The following is a 19,209-nucleotide window of genomic DNA, read 5'->3' on the forward strand; positions in this document are numbered from 1 at the left end:
AACAACGTTCATACCTTCTACTTCAATATCACTGAATCTAACACGTGACAAGTATTTGACAATATTTTTAATAGTATAGTACAACCCCCCCCCCCAACCCCTAAAGTGACCTACTGTATTGATATATTTGGCGTTTTCTGAGTCATATCTGAGGATGAAATATAATATTTGATGGTCTAAAACTCTGAATAATTGAAGGTGATTTAAGATATTTTAGAAAATCTTGGGTGAAACAAGAAGATTCCGCAGGAAACTGTCATATGGATTGGAAAGCACTATGCTAAACTTTTGACCTCTTCTAGCTCAAAAGCTAAACGGTCATGGTGTCAACAGTTGAACGTGATGTGATAGCCCGAGCCATCATCTTATCATATGGTGGGTAGGACTTGTCAGTTGAAAATTACTATCTATGCTCTAGCGGCCTTGAAAAGTGTCGAGTTAAGTGTGTTAGTCAATGGGAGCAATTAATTGTGGTGCGACACCTTTACAGTATGAAATGTTTCCCGAAACAAAATAAGGGCGGTATTGAAGAACTTAACATGCATAGACTCCGGATGTGTGACATGATTACTTCAATTTGGCTTCGAGTACAACAACGGAAAGGGGATGATGTACCACCCTCCCCTTTCTCTGCCTTCATCAATATAAGCTCCTGTCTATAACTTAGAAAATCGCAGCATATCTCATCGCTGGGTCCCTGTTTATTTACTAAAAGATTGTCTCCTACAAGATTTTGTTTCTGTTTTATGTTTTCCTCCTCAGTCTTCTTTCCACCAAAACTCATGGATCCTTCCCGTGCACCAGTATGTTTTTGGGGGGTTGGGGGGGGTTGTGGGGGGGCTTTGGTTATCTAAGAAGCGACTGATCTCGGAGTAGGGGAGGGGGAAGACGTGTTCATTTGGTTTCCTTAAAGATGCTTTTGATGTACACTTTACACATGCAGGTGTGTTTTTTTCACTTCCAAATTGTTTCCCTAAAAATTGTTTGCAGCCCCCATCTGCCACCACAGCTCCCCGCCCACCCCCCCCCCCCATCCTCTCCTCCATGTTAAATTTCTGGTGTCGCCAATGCAATTTGTACACACATTAAAAATGGTAAATATCTGTAAATTACCGTAAGGGACTCTTGATAATAGCTAAGTTAAACGTCGGAAATCTGAAAAGTTACGTTTGACGAGATGTACTATAATCGTGTAAGACGTTAACAAATCGAAAACAGTATCTTTTACCACACTTGTTACTGTGGCAACAAATTGTCAAAGAATAGTTGTAAATGACCTTTTTGTACTCGATGTCATAGACATAATCAATTATTGCAAAAAAAAAAAAAAAAGATGCGAAATTAGCTTTCATCAAATGATATTTGTATTTATTCATTTTTTTTTGTCAAATGAAAAATGAAAATATTTATATACATACTCATGGAAAATGATAACAAAACATGAACCAACATATCCCTCTTGAAATTCATCTTTGTCATCAAATATTGATTTATTGATAATAAAATATTGGATATGAAGGTAGGATACTCTGGAATTAAGATCTGACATCTAGGGGGAATCGATATTTGCCCGACTTATGTTAGACATGGAAGCTTTTTAAATTGATAAATAAATACACTATCGTTATATTGATATACCATGGAGGATCAGTTTAAGAAAGTCAAAATATGCAACCGAAGGGAACATTTTCAACTGAAATCCAATGGAAATGAAATTCAAACCGTCATAGATTTGCGAGGTAAAAGCCTTGTGTCCTTACAAAAATATCTCTCAGGTCACATATCCCAATTTAGATATCTATATTTACAAGCTTAAGGTTATAACATATTTACAAACTTGAAAGAACTACCCAGTGACAGAATTAACTTATTTGCTTCGACAATACTGCTATCTATGACCCAACCTTTTCTTGAGGAGTTACAGTGTTTACTAGGTTAATTCTCTTTAAGAGCTTTGTTGACCTCAAATGACCTTATAGATGGCACATAAAACAACAGATGTAATTAGCGGATCCATATGCAATGTATTAACATCAAATCTTTACTTTTGGAGTGAAAGTGTTTAATCGGTTTTCAGACTTTTCTGATCAATGTTAATCTATATTGGCCTTTGACCTGCAGAGAAATATATACCGGTTCTTGTACTCACTTAAGGTAAATCCACATATACTATATAAACTTTAACCAATTAATTTGGTAACCGGATTTCAGATTTTGACTTCTGTTGACCTCGAATGACCTTTGAACTTCACAGAAAGAAATGTGGCTCTTTGACGTCATAAAGTGGATCCACATACCAAGTATGAAAATCATCCACCATGTATAAATTTTGTAGTGACATTGTTTACAAATCAATGCGTCACAAACACTCACACACGTCATCATCCTCAAGTATAAATCGTACCCCGAAAATCATCAGTCACATATTCACATACGCACACACCCACACACACACACATACACGCAAAATTCTCAGATTTCTAGCATACTCCGAAAGCCATCAAACAAAGACTCACACCTACACACACACATACTCACGCATACACATACATATAAATTTCTCATGCCAGCGACAAAATAATCAAAATCGGATAACCACATGGCATTCAGTTTGATTTTTACTGTCAAAGCCACAAATGTATGCTTGTAATTCAAATAAACTCAGTTGATGCCTATCAACTTGGTAACCTTGCTACATTAAACGTTTACCCATTTCACTAAAGTGCGCCCTCTAATACATATATACTTTTCATCTTCACAGCTATAGCCTTTCTTTTAGCAGGAGTAATTAGTTTTTGTAATCAACCATTAATACAACATATGTTATATGCGAGGTGTTGAAAATTGACTTACTTTGTGTCAAACAAGAATGTAGTGACTTACATACAACAGCCTATTTGTCATTTACGTGCTGCTGCTTTGCAAGTAAAACAGTACTTTGACGCAAATAAATCTTGCAAACATATCAAACGCAATTATACGTCTTTTAATGTAATTATAATTACAAAGAATATCCAGCCTGTGACTGTATTCGAGACAGTACACACAGAGCCATTACACCTCTTTAAGTAGCAGCTATTTCAGCACGAATAAAGCAATAAATAGGCCTACGTCTATAAGTAGATACCTAACACTGCTCTAAATATTTTCATAATATTATGGATGGAGGTGAGTTAATGACGTAAAGTTAATATTTACAAATAAATTTATACATCTGAGTCTTCTTTATCTTAAACCAACATTGACGATGTTAATCATTACTGTATACGTTGTAGTCAGACCAATGCTGGATTCCTTGGTAAGACTAATTTAGTGCTAATACGGACGGTGGGGTATAGCTCTCACTTGGACACCCATGTCAAACAGCTATCGGAGTTATCTCTCTACGGCATGCTAAAGGTACCCCATGTTGGTAGAAGGATTTACACACTCGCTTAGGAAACAAGATAGGAAAGAGACACAGAGATGAGCAACACCAGAAGACTCACAGTTGATAAACAACCTGCGAAGAGAAATGAAAACGGGAATAATTAAACACGATTATTTATTCATTACAAATTAAAGTAAACAAACAAAGGATTCGACACTAAATTATATAACGAGTGACCCTTCAGTGCATGTCCGTGACAACAGGTTTTTGGTTTATTGAATGTACATGATCTATTTGAAAGGAAGTTACACGTTAACATCGGTGCTTCTGTTATTACACATATAGCTATGTTTAACGACTATCTACAGCTTGAAAGTCATGTTGTGTATTCGTACAAAACCGTCTCACGATTTGTTTTTTGGGTGGGGGAGGGAGGGGGGTTAAGAAATCCAGAAACCTCATAGATAATTGTGATTCATTGTCATAACAGTTTTCTGCCTCGATTAACTAACTAATGTTCTGCATAGCAGCAAGTTAAAGTAGCCATAGTCGGAACCAGTAGAAGAGAGAGTTCCAGTTCCCACGATTACAGACGTACTTTGGTAATACGACGTATGGACACCAAGTCTCCGATAAATAGTTTTAGAATATAAAGGTATTTATGCCGAAATGTCAGTTCCAATATCCGGAACGGAAAGGTTTTCCTAAATATATATATGGAATACAGTCACATATTGACATGAATGTTTTTATGTTTTATGTTTATTGAGCCTACAAATAAGTTCCGCTATCAAACACTTTTAACCATTGTTATAATGAATGGAAGGTAAATGGATTCATTAAATTCTTTTTAAACATTTTGAGAACTGCAAAAACACATTTAAACAAACAGAAATTGACCATTTTGACACCACTTGACGTCACATAGATAATCTGGCACTCTCGTTGCTGAAACGATGTTTGATAAGGGATAATTCCCCAAATAAAAGAGCGCCAACTCTCTGAAACCAATATACGTGTGCACAGTGTTAAACGGAGTCCATTTTCAAAACCACTGTTTATAGTGACCTAGAGATTGCTACAATACCGCCTAATATGTTGCCGTCTCGCAAAGCGAGAAGAAGTTGACCAACAAATGTCCACCCCAAATAAATAGCAACCCAAATTTCAATGAGGGTCACTGTAGCACACCTTCCTTTGGTATTGATGAGGGGTAGCCTTATACATAAGTATACTCACCAGTACAGGGCAGAATCCCTGCGTACCCTTCCGAGACTTCTCCAAACTGCAAGCAGAACTGGTTGTTGCTGGAATCATTATCTGTATAGTTAGTTCCAGCCACCTTAGATACAGTCACGCATATCATGTCGAAATATTCACAAGACGAACTCGGGATATTAACGTACACGTTCAAGGTGGTAATGGACACAGTTCCACCACTAACAATAGACGCATCTAGGTTGGAGGACAGACTGGATTCGGCTTCATAACTTATAGTCTATGGTTTGAAAAAAAAAAAAAAAAAAAAGATCAGCTACAAATTATAGTTTAATAAAGTCTCACATAATATCCATATGTTCTAAAAATTTGTGAAGTATATATTGTGTTGGCGGAGGACACTTTTTTTGGGTCGATTTTTTTACAATTTGTAGTCCCACCACGTCATCTTAGACCAACAGGAGCATTTAAGATATTAAGCATATCATTAACTTCTCCTGAAAACTCGAATTGCTATCGTAGCAACACTAGCACTCAACTCCTCCCCCCCCCCCCCCCACCGTTGAATCACCATGCACGCCACTGAACAAAACCTTCTGGAAGGAATAGACTAGCCAGTTAGCCTAACCTATAACTTGGCCTAGGCCTACTCCTTATTTATTTGTTTTGTATACGTACATATTCGTAGCAAAGGACACTTAATTACGTCTCTAAAAAATGTTAGCATACTAGGCACGTTACATTCTGATCAGGGATGTAGTACCTCTGTGACGTCAGGTTCCGAAGGCAGAAGAGCTCATAAATAATGGAGTAAAAACATACCTTAGCTTGAGTTCTCATATTTGGCATGTTAATTTGTGACATAGATAGGAATGTATGTTGTAAGTTTCAAAGAAATTAGTTACGTGTCTCATCCAGTTTGTTGTCTTGTAACAACCATCAGGCATGCACAGTAAAGGAGTATTGGTTTATCCTTCTCACCTGACGAGGCGGCTTCATAACATGTCACTAGTCCTCCACCCCACCCCACCCCCACACACACGTATCCCCTTCGTGTTTGATTAGAATACGGCTATAGTTATGTGATCATTATAACCCTGTATATAGTATACACTCATTCTCTCTACTTACGGCGGTGTTGGCAGCCAATAGGTCGGTGCTATTACTCAGCATGAACGCCACTGCATAGTTATTACCGGAATCTGGGGAATTGATGCCGAATGGCCCAGAGTTCTGTAGTCTGACAGTGTAGGTAACGATGTTGTCCACGTCTAAATCGAGCTGCAGTGAGCTAGGATTTGTTACTTCCAAACCAATAACTTCCACATCTAAAAAACGATTAAATAAAAATTTGCCATCAGTCAATTTAAACCATTCTACGGCCATTTTTTTCATTTAAATCGATATACTCGACCAATTTAAATATTGATATCTACCAAATTAGGTTCACAATTGCCGCATAAAGATAAGTTTTGGACATTCTTTCACCGCATGAGCTGAATAAAACTGCTTAACCACCGACTACAAGGGATGTCGATGTGTAGCCTACACTGACTTATGCCGATTTAACGTTGTACCATTGTATGTCAAATACGTATAATAGATGTCGATTTGCACGGACTCATCGATACAAATTGGTACCGGTGTATGTCAATTACATCATGTAGAAGTTGCCTTCATGTACCTCATGGAAAAGCCCCGACTGATGATGAGGATGAAAGCTTGCCGAACAAAACAAATCTTTGTTGTTCTAGCTGCGTAAAGACCGGGGTAATCAGAACCCCCCTCCCTCCTCTCCATCCCATACGCAGCATGACACAATCGGGGATGGGTATTTCGAATTGTATTATATCCGTAAGATGCGGCTTGGATCTTGTAATAACCGATCTTGATTCGTAGACTATACCTTTCAATTTTATAGTTCATAGACTGTTGGGATTAAAGCTAAAGTAGATATTATTTTGGTAATGAAATACGATAATAGGCCTACCTGCACACTGATAGAATCCAGCCAGACCCTCGGCATATGCTCCAAATGATAGACAAGCGAAGTTATTTGTAGTGTCTCCGTCGGTGTAGTTAGCGTTGCTAGTGGCAGACACTTGCACGCAAATGTAGGAGTAGTCGCTACAGTCGCTGGAAGCCACATTTACAGATATTTCAAACTGTGAGAATGTCTGGCTGTCTCCCGCTGCCAGTTGAATGTCAAAAGCATTGTAACTATTGTCGCTTGACGGAAGATTCAGGACCTGCGGATAACAATGATGATAACATAAATGAGTAATGGCTATAATTAAGCATCATTATTAATGAACCCTTAATACAGCAGTGGTATCAGTCAGGAAGCAAATGTCTTAGCTATCCAGCTACTATCTTTTGGACATTTTTATTATTATTATTAATAGGAGTATCACAGTAATTTGTACTTTGCCGATGGGGTTGAAATAGTTATTTTCGTGTTAAATAATTTAGGTTAGTTTGAGAAATAAAAAAATAAAAATACTATGTTATTATAGATGCAGAAATATGTGAAATGTTTAGCCGCCTGACACTATTTCATATACTCTGAATCAGTTATAAGAAATGTTGGTAAATTAAAAAAAAAATTGTTAATTAATGAACCCTTAGTACAGCAATGATATTAGTCAAGAAGCAAATGTCGTAGCTAACTAGCTACTATTTTGATATCAATGTTTACACTCCATCAGCAGGCCCACCGTAGACTAGAGGGTCATCCAAGGGCGTAGGAACCGGGGACTGGGGGCGCCAGCCCCCCCCCCCCCCAGTGAAAAATATGGGGGTGGAAGTATCATTCCGCCCCCTGCTCCGCAAGTCAGAAAACCCCTTTTTCATTTCCAAATGAGAAATAAATCTCATTTGGAGCACCAAATTGCATCTGAGGCCATGTGAAAATGCAAAATTATTTACAAAATGGAGTGGGTGTTGAAGTGTGCTACATTGCACCAAATTGCATCTGAGGCCACCTGGAAAAGCAATGCCCTTAGACCCCTCCCCCAGGCCGGCCATCAGTCTTCAGCCCCCCCCCCCCACTCAAAAGTACCTTCCTACGCCACTGGGGTCATCTACAGTACATAGGGGTGCGATATTTCATCATTAAACACCACAATGTACAAATACAATATGGAAGTGTCATATGAAGTTATATGTAACTTCATATACCTTCACTCTATAGAGTTGAAGGAGTTAGTAACCTTAAGACGTGATTGTAAAGTGTTGGTCGTAAACAAGGTGTTCATGGTTGTCACATTCAGAAGGAACTCTGGAGTGACGTGAGAAATAAATAAACTTGTTTTGTCAATGTGCTTATAATTGTTTCTAATCCCAAGGCTTATGAGACTACAGGAGCTGATTTGCGGAAGTATACCCATGGGATGATCGTAGATGAACACCGGCCTAAATCACGCCCTCTCGTTTCCATGGGTGTTCAGAAAATTACAAGGCAGACGTCTTAATTGTGGTACCCATTCCTGTTCCCGAGACCGCCACTTAACATCCCCGTCCGAAGGGACGAGAGTGTACCCGCTCAGCATCGAACCACTTTCTCAGGTACTGACTATGAGATAAACACCCATATTAAATATTACAGCAGTGCAGCCATGGCAAAACAAATTGTTTCGAAACCAGTGTGAGCTATAGCTTAGGACGACCTGTACACCCTATACTTTCCCATTTTCAAACCAGAGATACTTTCCGTAACTCCTCAGCAATCATTTTTAAAGAGTAAATATAGCCTACTACTATACCTACCGTATCAGCTGTTGTTGGATCCGGATCACTGCTTGCAACGAAGGAAACCTCAAAGTTATCTCCAGATGTTGCCTCTTCTATGTCCTTTGTTCCAACATTCTCAATTATAACCGAAAAGACGGCCGTGGTGGTTTGGTCAAAGATATACTCAACGGAAGATGTCAAGTCCAAACTTGTAACACTAACGTCTATAACAGATCAGAGAAACATTGCATGAAATACCTATATATAATTGGCATATTAATCAAAAATCCATTATTATAACCTCTGTCTATACAAAGTTACATCGGTCATTACCTAAATTAAGTCTGTGCATGTCTGGTTAAGCAGCTACTGAGTAAACACATCCTAAATGTTATGTTTATTTCTCATGTGATTGAGACGAACACCATGTTCAACATTTGAAAAAAACGTTACAACATGAACGTTACAATATGCTCATTCCTATTGGTCGTGTTGCCGTTGCTAATAGCTACCCGGTTTTTCTACGTACCAGCTACAGAAGCCGACACCGTTGAGGAGGAAGAGCTCGCGCCAGTTAATGTTGTTTTTTCTTCCAACACTAATTCCGTTGAGAGAAGCTCGGTAAATATCTCGGTAAAAACGGCTTCTGTAGTTCCCGATGTGACGAGAGGCCCGTCAGTGCCACTTCCTTCTTCTTCCTGGCCCAACACTGAAAGGAAAGAGTAAACAATTCCTTAAACTAATCAGCCCAAGGAAACCAACGCATGGAGTACACACTATCTGATGCCTAGGTAAACACGAATCATGACGAAAGATCCTGCACGTGGTCCACTTAATTGGCTATTCGTTTAGTAATCTCTATAAAAGATATAAAAACGCGTGGATTCAGAACTTTTCATCACATAATAATGGATTATTATGATATGTAAGTAAGTGGTAAATATACCGTAAAGTAAGTACTGTCTTTACAGTATACGATTCATAACATGTGAAGGGAAACGGTAACAAATTCTAGTGTCAAGTGCGAACAGAAACGCAAATATTTGAATCCGTCTAGCGCCAGCATATTTGCTTATGAGGCACTATAGGTATAGTTAATACAATGCCTGTTGTTACCCTAGAAACCATTCTAACATGATGCAAAAGATCGACTCAGTGTGCTTCTTAATATTTTTGAAGAAGACGGTGGTTGCAAGATATTTGTACCACTATGGGTTTTGCTCTTACGTGGTACACTATAGTTCTTGTCTCCGTTTAATCACTTAGTGAGACACACGTGCATGCGCGTATATTATGTGTGGTGAGCGGCATCATTATTATTAAGATACACGTGACAAATAATCCGTTAAACAGAAAAGTAACGGGATTAGTTGTTTCATTGTCACATTTTCTGTGACAATTAACAGACTGCACCCAACTGTTTCAACAATGTTCCATTGTTGACGTATAGGCCTTACATATCAGGTATACAGCTCATGGAAGCTTTACTTTCAGAGTGATCGTGTCTACAAATTTTAAACTTCTTCTGCTGACCTTTAACCCGAACAACATTTACTTAAAAAAACGACTTTAACAAAAACAATAGTGGATCTATATTAAGTATGGAGTTTATACAACTTTCACCTCCAGGTCTACACATGCACATAAACACGCGCTGCTACCTTCCAATGGAATTCCTATTGCATATGGCTCGTTAGTAGGCTAAACTTCATACACATAAGGGGCTTCCAATACCTTAGGTAGACTACATTGATCATGACGCGTAGTAAGCCTTCGTTTTATGAGGGCCCGTGTAAGCCTAATTTTGTCCATTTATAACGATCGTGGGAATCTATAGTTTAATTATGCCGGTATATTGATCTGGCTTTTCATTACACCATACAGGCTTTTCCCCGCTGTTAACGAATGTCCCCTTCCCCTTTGAGATTTTTGTTTTCTGTAAGCGGGCGTAGATGCAAAATGGCGGCTAATGTGGAAAACCTTCTGAGAACCAGATCACATTGTGCCATAAAAAACAAGTCGCCCAATCAGTATCATATACATTATAGCTATCTTTTATTCTATTTCGTTTTTGTAGTTGTCGTTTCGTCGCCGTGGGGGCATTCTGCCACCCCTCCCCACCCATTGCCCCTTTGGCTACGCCACTGCATTGCTCACGGTATTGTCGAAGTTTAACCAGTAGGCTCTCATGTTAACTTCCTTTTATATAACCATGGCTGTACTTCTCATATGATCATTAATACATGATTATATACTTTAACAACCAACTCAGGAACTTTACACGATTTGTTGTTTGAAGTTCTCGTGAAGGCATTTTACTACCATTGCTGGTGTTTTCATAGTTTTTGCAACAGCTCAATGTAGCATTGCTTTCATATGACACTAATATATAATATCCCAAAGATACGACCTCTATATATATATATATATATATATATATATATATATATATATACATATATATTTATGTATCTATATATATATATATATATATATATATATATATATATATATATATATATATATATATATATATATATATATATATATATATATATATATATATGGATATTCGGCATTTGTTCCTATAACTCTGGATGAAACGACTGACCGATTTATTATTCATTATTTGCCGAACTTAATTTACCGCAAAATGGGAGTCAGTGAATTATAATTATAGCTATGAAAGATCAATTATATTGTCACGCAATATTAGCAACCAAACAACACAATCGATGTTGCGTCGATGAGTCTCGGATGGATACTGATAGTTCTAGATATCGTAGATCCAACAATTCAACGTAATCAATATAACATTTTTTATCACGTATATCTAATAAACGTTATCTTGATTAATGTGGAGCTATAATGCAGTACCGTATACGACGGAAGCGACTTGCGTTGCAAACTATCCAAAAAGGGAAAGCTATCGTTTTTCACACTTCATTTTCTCATCAAAATTAAAAAAAAAAAAAATGTCACTGTTTTCACGAGATATACTTAAGTGTAAACGTATGTATCTTTCCGTTTTGCACACTTGTTGCTATATAGTCAAAGCATGAAGATGTGAAAATACCGTTTTGCACGAGGGCTTATGGTATCCTTTTATAAAGCGAGGTACTAGGTAATTTCATAATTTGATTATACTATCGGACGCAAATTCTTTTCATCAAAGTTTCGTATCGTGATAAACGTCATAAAACTTGTTTGAAATAAACATCCATTTGATCAATCAATCAATCAATCAATCAATCAGAAAACATTGATATAGAGCCAATATCATCGACCATCCCCCCTCCCCTTCTTTATCCTGCATTACTACACTTCCTCACCAAGGAATAATTTACCTGGTGTAACATAAAAGAAATTTACACGTAAACTCGAGAACCCCAAAAATGTAGGTTATATACCAAAGATCGTGCACATTTGGCATTTTGGTTTGTACGCATTTCAAATATTTTGTGAAAAACAAACTTTAATAAGTGAATGCTACATTATCCCCCATTGACTGGATATAGACTGTACTGTACATTCAAGTATAACTTGGGCTGTTAGCATGTGTTAATGCACACGAGAGTCTATATCTCTTATTAACTTACCTGTCGCTAGGCCAGCACTCAATACTAATAGCATCATCCAAGACTGTAAACGAAGCATCTGTGTGTGTAAGAGAGAGAGAGGGGGAATTAATGGAGCAACGATAAGCATGATAACCCTCGAGGATAGTGTCGCGTCAAACATGATAACACACTCGGGAATAGCGGCGCATCAAATCAATATAGATATGTTTCTGAAATATATAGTATCCGTTCCTAACAGCATCCAGGATGCTAGATTTGAATGTTATTTTTCAAAGATGCTCATGAGACATTTAAAAACAAAGAAGATGAAAGAAGTTGGCCTGCCCATAGGATGTATCTTACTTCTCATATAGTCATGGTCAAATTTTAGGTCCAAAATTGACGAGTATATGTAATAGCCACTTAGTCACTTTCTTTTCTTTTCCTTTGTATATACTTCACGAATGCTTTATTTGTCCTGTTCGTGTTTTGTTTTGATTATGTGAAATTAATTCGAACGTGAAATGATGCAACTCATGATCCTGCAAAATGATATCGAAACATGAATATTTTTGTAGGGAATGAAACAAGCTGAACTCCTGCGGATACAAGCTTGAATCCCTAGTTCTGGCAACACATATCAACATCATCTTATAAGGAGCACTATCTCATCTACTTTGTAAATGCTTCAAAGCTTTAAATGCAGACGACAAAGACGTCAGTCTCATCACATCTAATGGTGTGGGCAAATTGTAGGCAACTTCTTTTCTTTTGAATGATGCCAAATGCCATGTGTTTGAAATAATTTTAGTTCTGAAACTGTGCGGTGAGTAAGTATGCTTCACTTTTCATCTTCCTTGCAGTTATATAGTATTGTATTTCTTTATAAGCCATCTATTACCACTAGTAAAGGTAAGGCGAAATATTTCTAATCTAGAAACCTTGCAAAATATCCAAATTTAATTAACGAAAAAGTTCGGCTTTATAGTTAGAATTTTATGACGATTATTTGAAACTGATAAAAATTTGAGAGTTATTAGCGTATTTATTTATGAGACATTAATGGAAAGGACATTCACAGCAATCTACTTTGTTCTAGGTGCAAAATTATCGATTGGCATTATGAAGAAACTGACGGCGTGGGCGAAAAATCAATAATATCTGGTTAATGACGCAAGAAATAGAAATATATTGGGAAAGTTAAATGATTGGGGCACTAAATTAATTTTCATGTATTTTCGAACGCTTAAACCACTGCTTTCGGCTGGATTTGCTTCTCACTGTTAAACAAGGGTCTCTCGATGCATGGGCCGGGTTTAGCCTCTTGTCGCCTACTTGGTCGTTAACTAGGTCAGGCAGACAGTATGACGTCACTATATCCGGGCAACTATTGTGACAACAATTTAATTTCTCTCTCACTATTATGTGTTACTGTTTGGGATGTAGCTCTGTGCTACCTGTCATAATAGTGGCAGATAAGTGCCGAAAAGTGACAAACCAAACACTGTCAACCAAAGATGGACCAACTCCAGTTCCTTAGTAAATATCTCCTGAACGGCACAAAGAGACCAGATGCATTGTGGGGGAATGTCACCATTCTCTTTTATTACTAACGAAGTGCGTTGATGCTGTAACTAATTACTCAGTGATTTAATCTGCATCTTAGTGTTTATCTAACGGTTCTTTTGTCAACAAAATGTACTTAGCGATGGGACGCAGTCTTTGTTATTAGGTAAATGCTGTTCTCAACAATTTTGAGGAGTTTGAGATCCCTCCGCCCTCTCCTCGCTATAGATTTTTGCTAGGGTCTGACATGTCTTTACCTCTGTTGTAATCGAGACCAAGCAATTTGATAGCGAAAGCGCTAATACCTAACACTGGTCTTTACATATGAAAACTAAAATGATCAGATTCATATTTTATGATGCCACCAAAGTTCTGCTTTTTACTCATTTGCAAAGACCACTAGTATACATACGATAAACCGCTATTAGAATCAGACTGTTAGATTTATGTGTCCATTTCTTCATTCTGGCAAACTAGAAATTATCTCTTTTTTTCAGGCGAGTGACGCAAGCGACACTCTTCATCGACAGCAAAAAAAGGGAACGCATAAATTTGAAAATTTAAAAGAGTTGATCAATTTGATATTCTCGTTTACAATAGCTATATGAGGACAATTAACTTTCGGCAACAAAACTGATCGGTTCACTAAAGCTAGTTAGCATGTTCAACGCTATAGCATGTTATCAATTCTTGTTAAGTTAATACGTTACTAAAGAATACTAGCTTTGTATAACACCATTCACGAAAAGATGGAAACTTAAGTTCGCAAAATAAAATCATTATAACTATTTTTGCTTGAGATATAAGGAATTACATTCAATAACAGCAGTCAAATTCTACCCGTAAAAAACCCTCACATATGACCAAATATGGCATTGGTTTACGATAAACACCGCATCTTTCTCCACAGTTTCCCCTCTCCCAATTGTTTTAAATTTTAAGAGGCATGATATATTAATCCGACAACATGGTATATTAACACCAACAAGGGGCAAAGAAATAATATGAGTAAGCTGCGTTTTATGCGGCATCGTACACTGCACTGGACGGAGTACCGTATCCATATACTATATATCATCGCTTTGTTTTTAAATCCTCTTAATAAGTTATTTCGTCACTAAAAGGCTGTTATGGAAATCTATACTGCAGGAAATGCTTGCTTCATTACATCCGTAAACTTAACGATGTAACTGATATTGAATGTATGTAATGACAATACAGTTTCGACAATATCTGGCAAAATCAGTGTAAAGAATCTTGGCCACATTTTGCCGGTTATTTGTACATTTATATTTTATTGGATAAGGCGCTTAATAAGTTAGGAATATTATTATTATTATTATTAACTGAGATAATTTATGTGAACTCGCGTTCATTTTCTTTTTGAAGAATTGAATATAGTTGTATTACCAAAACTAGCCTATATGGGAGCTCACCTTAAAGTTCCGTCTTATCCGATTCCCTGACGAAAAAGTAGATCAAATCACTGGAAAAAAGTCAAATATTATTTTAGTTCTTGCACAAACCGATGTCATAAAATGACCAAACACCGGGGAATGTTGAGATTTAAAAATAAAATTTGACGGAGTCGTATGCATGAAGTAGTCCTTTCCTGTTATTAGCGATTTTAGCACTGTGATGACAAAGCGCAAAGTTACTTTCACTCTAAAGAGAACGTCGGAGCGGACAACCGAGATGCGTGGCTTTAGGCAATGGCGTACGTTGTTGCCAGGCAACTTCTTAGCAACCACACACAATATTTCCCGCGTCGTTTCTTCACTCTCGGAGAGTGTCTTGACAAATAAATTGCGTAACTGCTCAAATTTTGTAGTCCAATACGTGATATATATTTACCGAAGACGACGAAAGCCAAACCTTGCATGAATGGATGGAACTAATAGTGGAGTCGTTCAGTGCCGTTTATGATATTTTACCGCCTGTCAAGAACGATCGAATGGATACTGATGTTCAATCAATTATCCGGCGTTCATTAGGTAACTGGTGCATAATGAGGTCAAACAGATAAACAGTCAAAAATGGCATTGAGATTGTGATTTGATAGGCTGTGGATGGTATATTTGGCGTACCACAAGGTTCTTGTCTTGCATGGTCCTCGGTCCTTTGTATAGTATTCATTCTACTCTATAGTTTTGTTTACCAACGACACAAAATATATTTTTCTCAAGCATTAAATAATCATCTCTTGTAGGGAACTACGTACTTATTTGAGCTATTTTGCCGCTAGTAAACCATCACTTATGAGGATTCGAATCTCACACAATATATTTCCATGCACTCAGACTTCTATAAGGGTATGAGCGAACTATGTCGACGGCCATTCTTCGAACAATTTATATTACATTTACTTAACCTTACTTTCTGATGCTATGTGTGGACCGTGTAACCACAAACAATATGAACCGATTCATTATTGTGTAGAAAAGGGCCATTAAAAGCGATCACTGTAAGGGGTGGGTTGAACCAATTATATTCCGTACTTTCTTTGAACTTTTATTAATTTATTTTTTATTATGTTTTACATTATGTTTTCGTTTCTTCATATACTATCGTTTTCAGATAGTATATTTTATGTCATGGTGCTCGGCGTAATTTTCTCTTCATAACGTTACAATTGTTTTTATGTTTATATCCTGTACTGATGTGACAGAGCTAAGTCAAGTCACGAGTCAAATGCTTGTTCAGTTGATTTTAAATTCATTGAAGTTGAGTAGTACGACGGTCACATTTTCATTTGAGTGATTTTTATCGCAGGTATGTATATATATATATATATATATATATATATATATATATATATATATATATATATATATATATATATATATATATATATATATATATATATATAGTTGTCTTGCCATCCTTGTTTCAAATAAGTTCATAGAAATGTATTCTCGTAGATTATTATGCGATGTAATATGCGATGTAATAACCGATGCTTGCTTATATGATATTGACATTAACATGTTGAACGCGCGCTGAGCGCGCGAAAATGTTGGTAATATTTTTCGGGCAAGTCGTTACAGCTCCCCAAATCAAATTGGGCTCCTTCGCCTTTGACTACACACATAGACAGTTTTGAGGCTGTTCATCCTGGAACGCCATTTTCATGCTCACTGATATGATGCGATATCTGCTGTTTGCTTTACAAATTCGAACAGGCGCGTAGCGAATAATTTGCCAAGGGAGGGGCGAAGCCTGTAGGCAAACTATCTAAGCGTAGCGCCACCACGGGTTGGCGCGAAGCGTACAAGAAATTTTGGCCGAAAATGCCTCCCAGATCGCTGGAAATGACACTTCCCATGCCTTGTAAGTTGCATCTGAACAATTTCTATTTTGAATTTACTAGCGATATCATAAAAAAATATGCTCGGGGGGGGGGGGGGGCGGCGGTCGCCCCATTCCCGAAATGCGTCATGTTCCCCGACGACTCGGTCGAGTTCGAGACCAGCCACAGTTGGTTTCATAGCACAATTGTTTAAGGCGTCCATACACACACACGCGTTATGATAGACCATATATAGTATACATATATATAGATACATTAGTGAGAGAGGAAAATGGAAACGTCAAAAATAGAGTTGTCGGTGTAAGGGGTAGGGTGAGGCGCACGCCCCTTCCGAAATCCTCGATCCGTCACTGGCTACCCGGCCATGTGTAATAGGGTTCAGCGCTGTAATGATGTCACTGTTCCTCTTTCTCTTCCCGGTGTCTTGGCTTTTATCTTTACTCCCTCCTTTTCTCCTTTTTCTCTCCTTCTTCTTTTTCTTTTCCCTTCCTTCCTCTCCTCCTCTTTTTTCCCCTCTTTTTTCCTTTTTTCCCCTCTTTTTTCCTTTTTTCTTCTCTTTTTCCTCTCCTCTTTTTCTTACCCGGGGGGCGCGCGCCACCAACGCCCCCCCCTGAATACGCGCCTGCCATGTATACAGTGAATGGGACGTATACGCGTAATGTGCGCAGGTCATCTTTACAGTGCACGCGCTCAACATATAATTTAACGCCTTGTATATTACCATGTAAGACAGGGAAAGAATTCTGGTAAATGCTATTGCGTATATGCGTCATATGTCCTGCTAACTTAGCAACTTACACAAAACATGGAACGCGCATATCATGCATGTTTATTCAAGATGCAATTTTGATTGGTCACTTGGGCTGTGTGACGACACACATTACACCTAAATACATTGTTCCTCGCTAACACAGCAACCGCTAGCTATATCATTAATTGACTAGTTCAGCATTAATACGCAACGTATTGCAATCTACGCTACTAAAGCTTACTTCTATTGGATAAATTCCTTTAATGATTCGCTTCATCTCCATCCTTGGAGGGATCCTCCTCCTGTTATTGGCGGTGGAACCGCGAGGTTCTGCTGCCATAACTGTCCCTGACGTGTGTTTACGTGTCACTCCGGATGAGGTTAAGATTCGTCTCGAGTTGAAACCATCGTTGAACGCAACCAGTAACCTCCACAAGGTGAGAGTAACTTCAACTTCCGGTCAATGTGTGTATGTAAAGTCGGTTAGGTTTTGTTGGGAGGGGACGTATGGAAAGCCGTTTTAACATTTAATAAGGAATTTCAGATATCTCGAAATAATTTCAGATATCTCAAATTAAATTACAGATATCTCCAATTTATTTAAGATATCTACAAATAATTGCAGATATCTTAAAATCAATTTCAGATATCTCGAAATACCAGGGAATTTCAGATATCTGAAATTGAATTCGAGATATCTCGAATTCAATTGCAGATATCTCGAATTCAATTTCGGATATCTCGAATTCAATTTTCAGATATCTGAAATAGAATTTTGGATATCTCGAATTCAATTTCAGATATCTCGAATTCAATTTCAGATATCTGAAATAAAATTTCAGATATCTCGAATTCATTTTCAGATATCTCGAATTCAATTTCAGATATCTCGAATTCAATTTCAGATATCTGAAATAGAATTTTAGATATCTCGAATTCAATTTCAGATATCTCGAATTCAATTACAGATATCTGAAATTTCCCGATTAAATGTTAAAATGGCTTTCCATACGTGCCATTTTAACATTTAATCGGAAATTTATGCATATGCATTTCAGATATCTCGAATTCAATTGCAGATATCTCGAATTCAATTTCAGATATCTCGAATTAGAATTGCAGATATCTTGAATTCAATTTCAGATATCTCGAATTCAATTTCAGATATCTCGAATTAAATTTAAGATATCTGAAATAGAATTTCAGATATCTCGAATTCAATTTCGGATATCTGAATTAGAATTTCAGATATCTCAAAATCTATTTAAGATATCTCGAATTCAATTTCAGATATCTGAAATAAGAAACAATTTCAGATATCTAAAATTCCCGATTAAATGTTAAAATGGCTTTCCATAGGGACGGGAGGTGCTTGCTCTGCAAGATAATAAATTTGAATATGTTTTCAGCTTACACATGTTTAAGTGTATGTTATTCATGTTGTTTGTAAGTTAAGGTGCTTTTCATCGTATTTAAGCCTAAGTTGGTAACATAAGGTAAGCCAGGCAGTTCCCTGAATATCAATACATTTGATGCTGTTGATTTGCATAATAATCTTTATTTACTGTACGCAATTAACATTATCACATACAAGTTTATATTATCATTATTAACATGTATTGTTATGTTATCGTTGTGTCCTTATACTTTATCATTGCGTAATTTTAATGTGATCATTGTTAACTTACACTTTATCATCGTA

At 37.2% G+C, this 19,209-nt stretch overlaps 2 protein-coding genes across 3 annotated transcripts in view; one reads left to right on the plus strand and one right to left on the minus strand.

Moving 5' to 3' along the window:
- Positions 1–19,209, plus strand: part of LOC139967773 (uncharacterized) — a 36,284-nt gene that overhangs the window by 9,838 nt on the left and 7,237 nt on the right. Inside the window, exon 1 of one of the 2 annotated variants that reach the window (XM_071971842.1) lies at positions 17,683–17,944. The exons of the other annotated variant lie outside the window; for it this stretch is intronic. Within the exon in view, the coding sequence (XP_071827943.1) occupies positions 17,771–17,944 (174 nt within the window). The 5' untranslated portion in view covers positions 17,683–17,770. Of the gene's footprint in view, positions 1–17,682; positions 17,945–19,209 lie in introns of those variants that run through there. 2 annotated transcript variants of the gene reach the window in all.
- LOC139967774 (uncharacterized) lies at positions 1,399–15,104 on the minus strand. Its single transcript, XM_071971844.1, has 8 exons — positions 14,883–15,104; positions 11,920–11,977; positions 8,850–9,029; positions 8,357–8,544; positions 6,579–6,837; positions 5,720–5,916; positions 4,610–4,868; positions 1,399–3,502 (listed from the first exon to the last, which is right to left on the minus strand). The coding sequence occupies exons 2-8, from the start codon at positions 11,975–11,977 to the stop codon at positions 3,435–3,437; spliced, it is 1,209 nt and encodes a 402-aa protein (XP_071827945.1). The 5' UTR covers positions 14,883–15,104; the 3' UTR covers positions 1,399–3,434.

This window comes from Apostichopus japonicus, chromosome 5 (assembly GCF_037975245.1).
Source record: "Apostichopus japonicus isolate 1M-3 chromosome 5, ASM3797524v1, whole genome shotgun sequence".
In the NCBI taxonomy this organism is placed as follows: domain Eukaryota; kingdom Metazoa; phylum Echinodermata; class Holothuroidea; order Aspidochirotida; family Stichopodidae; genus Apostichopus; species Apostichopus japonicus.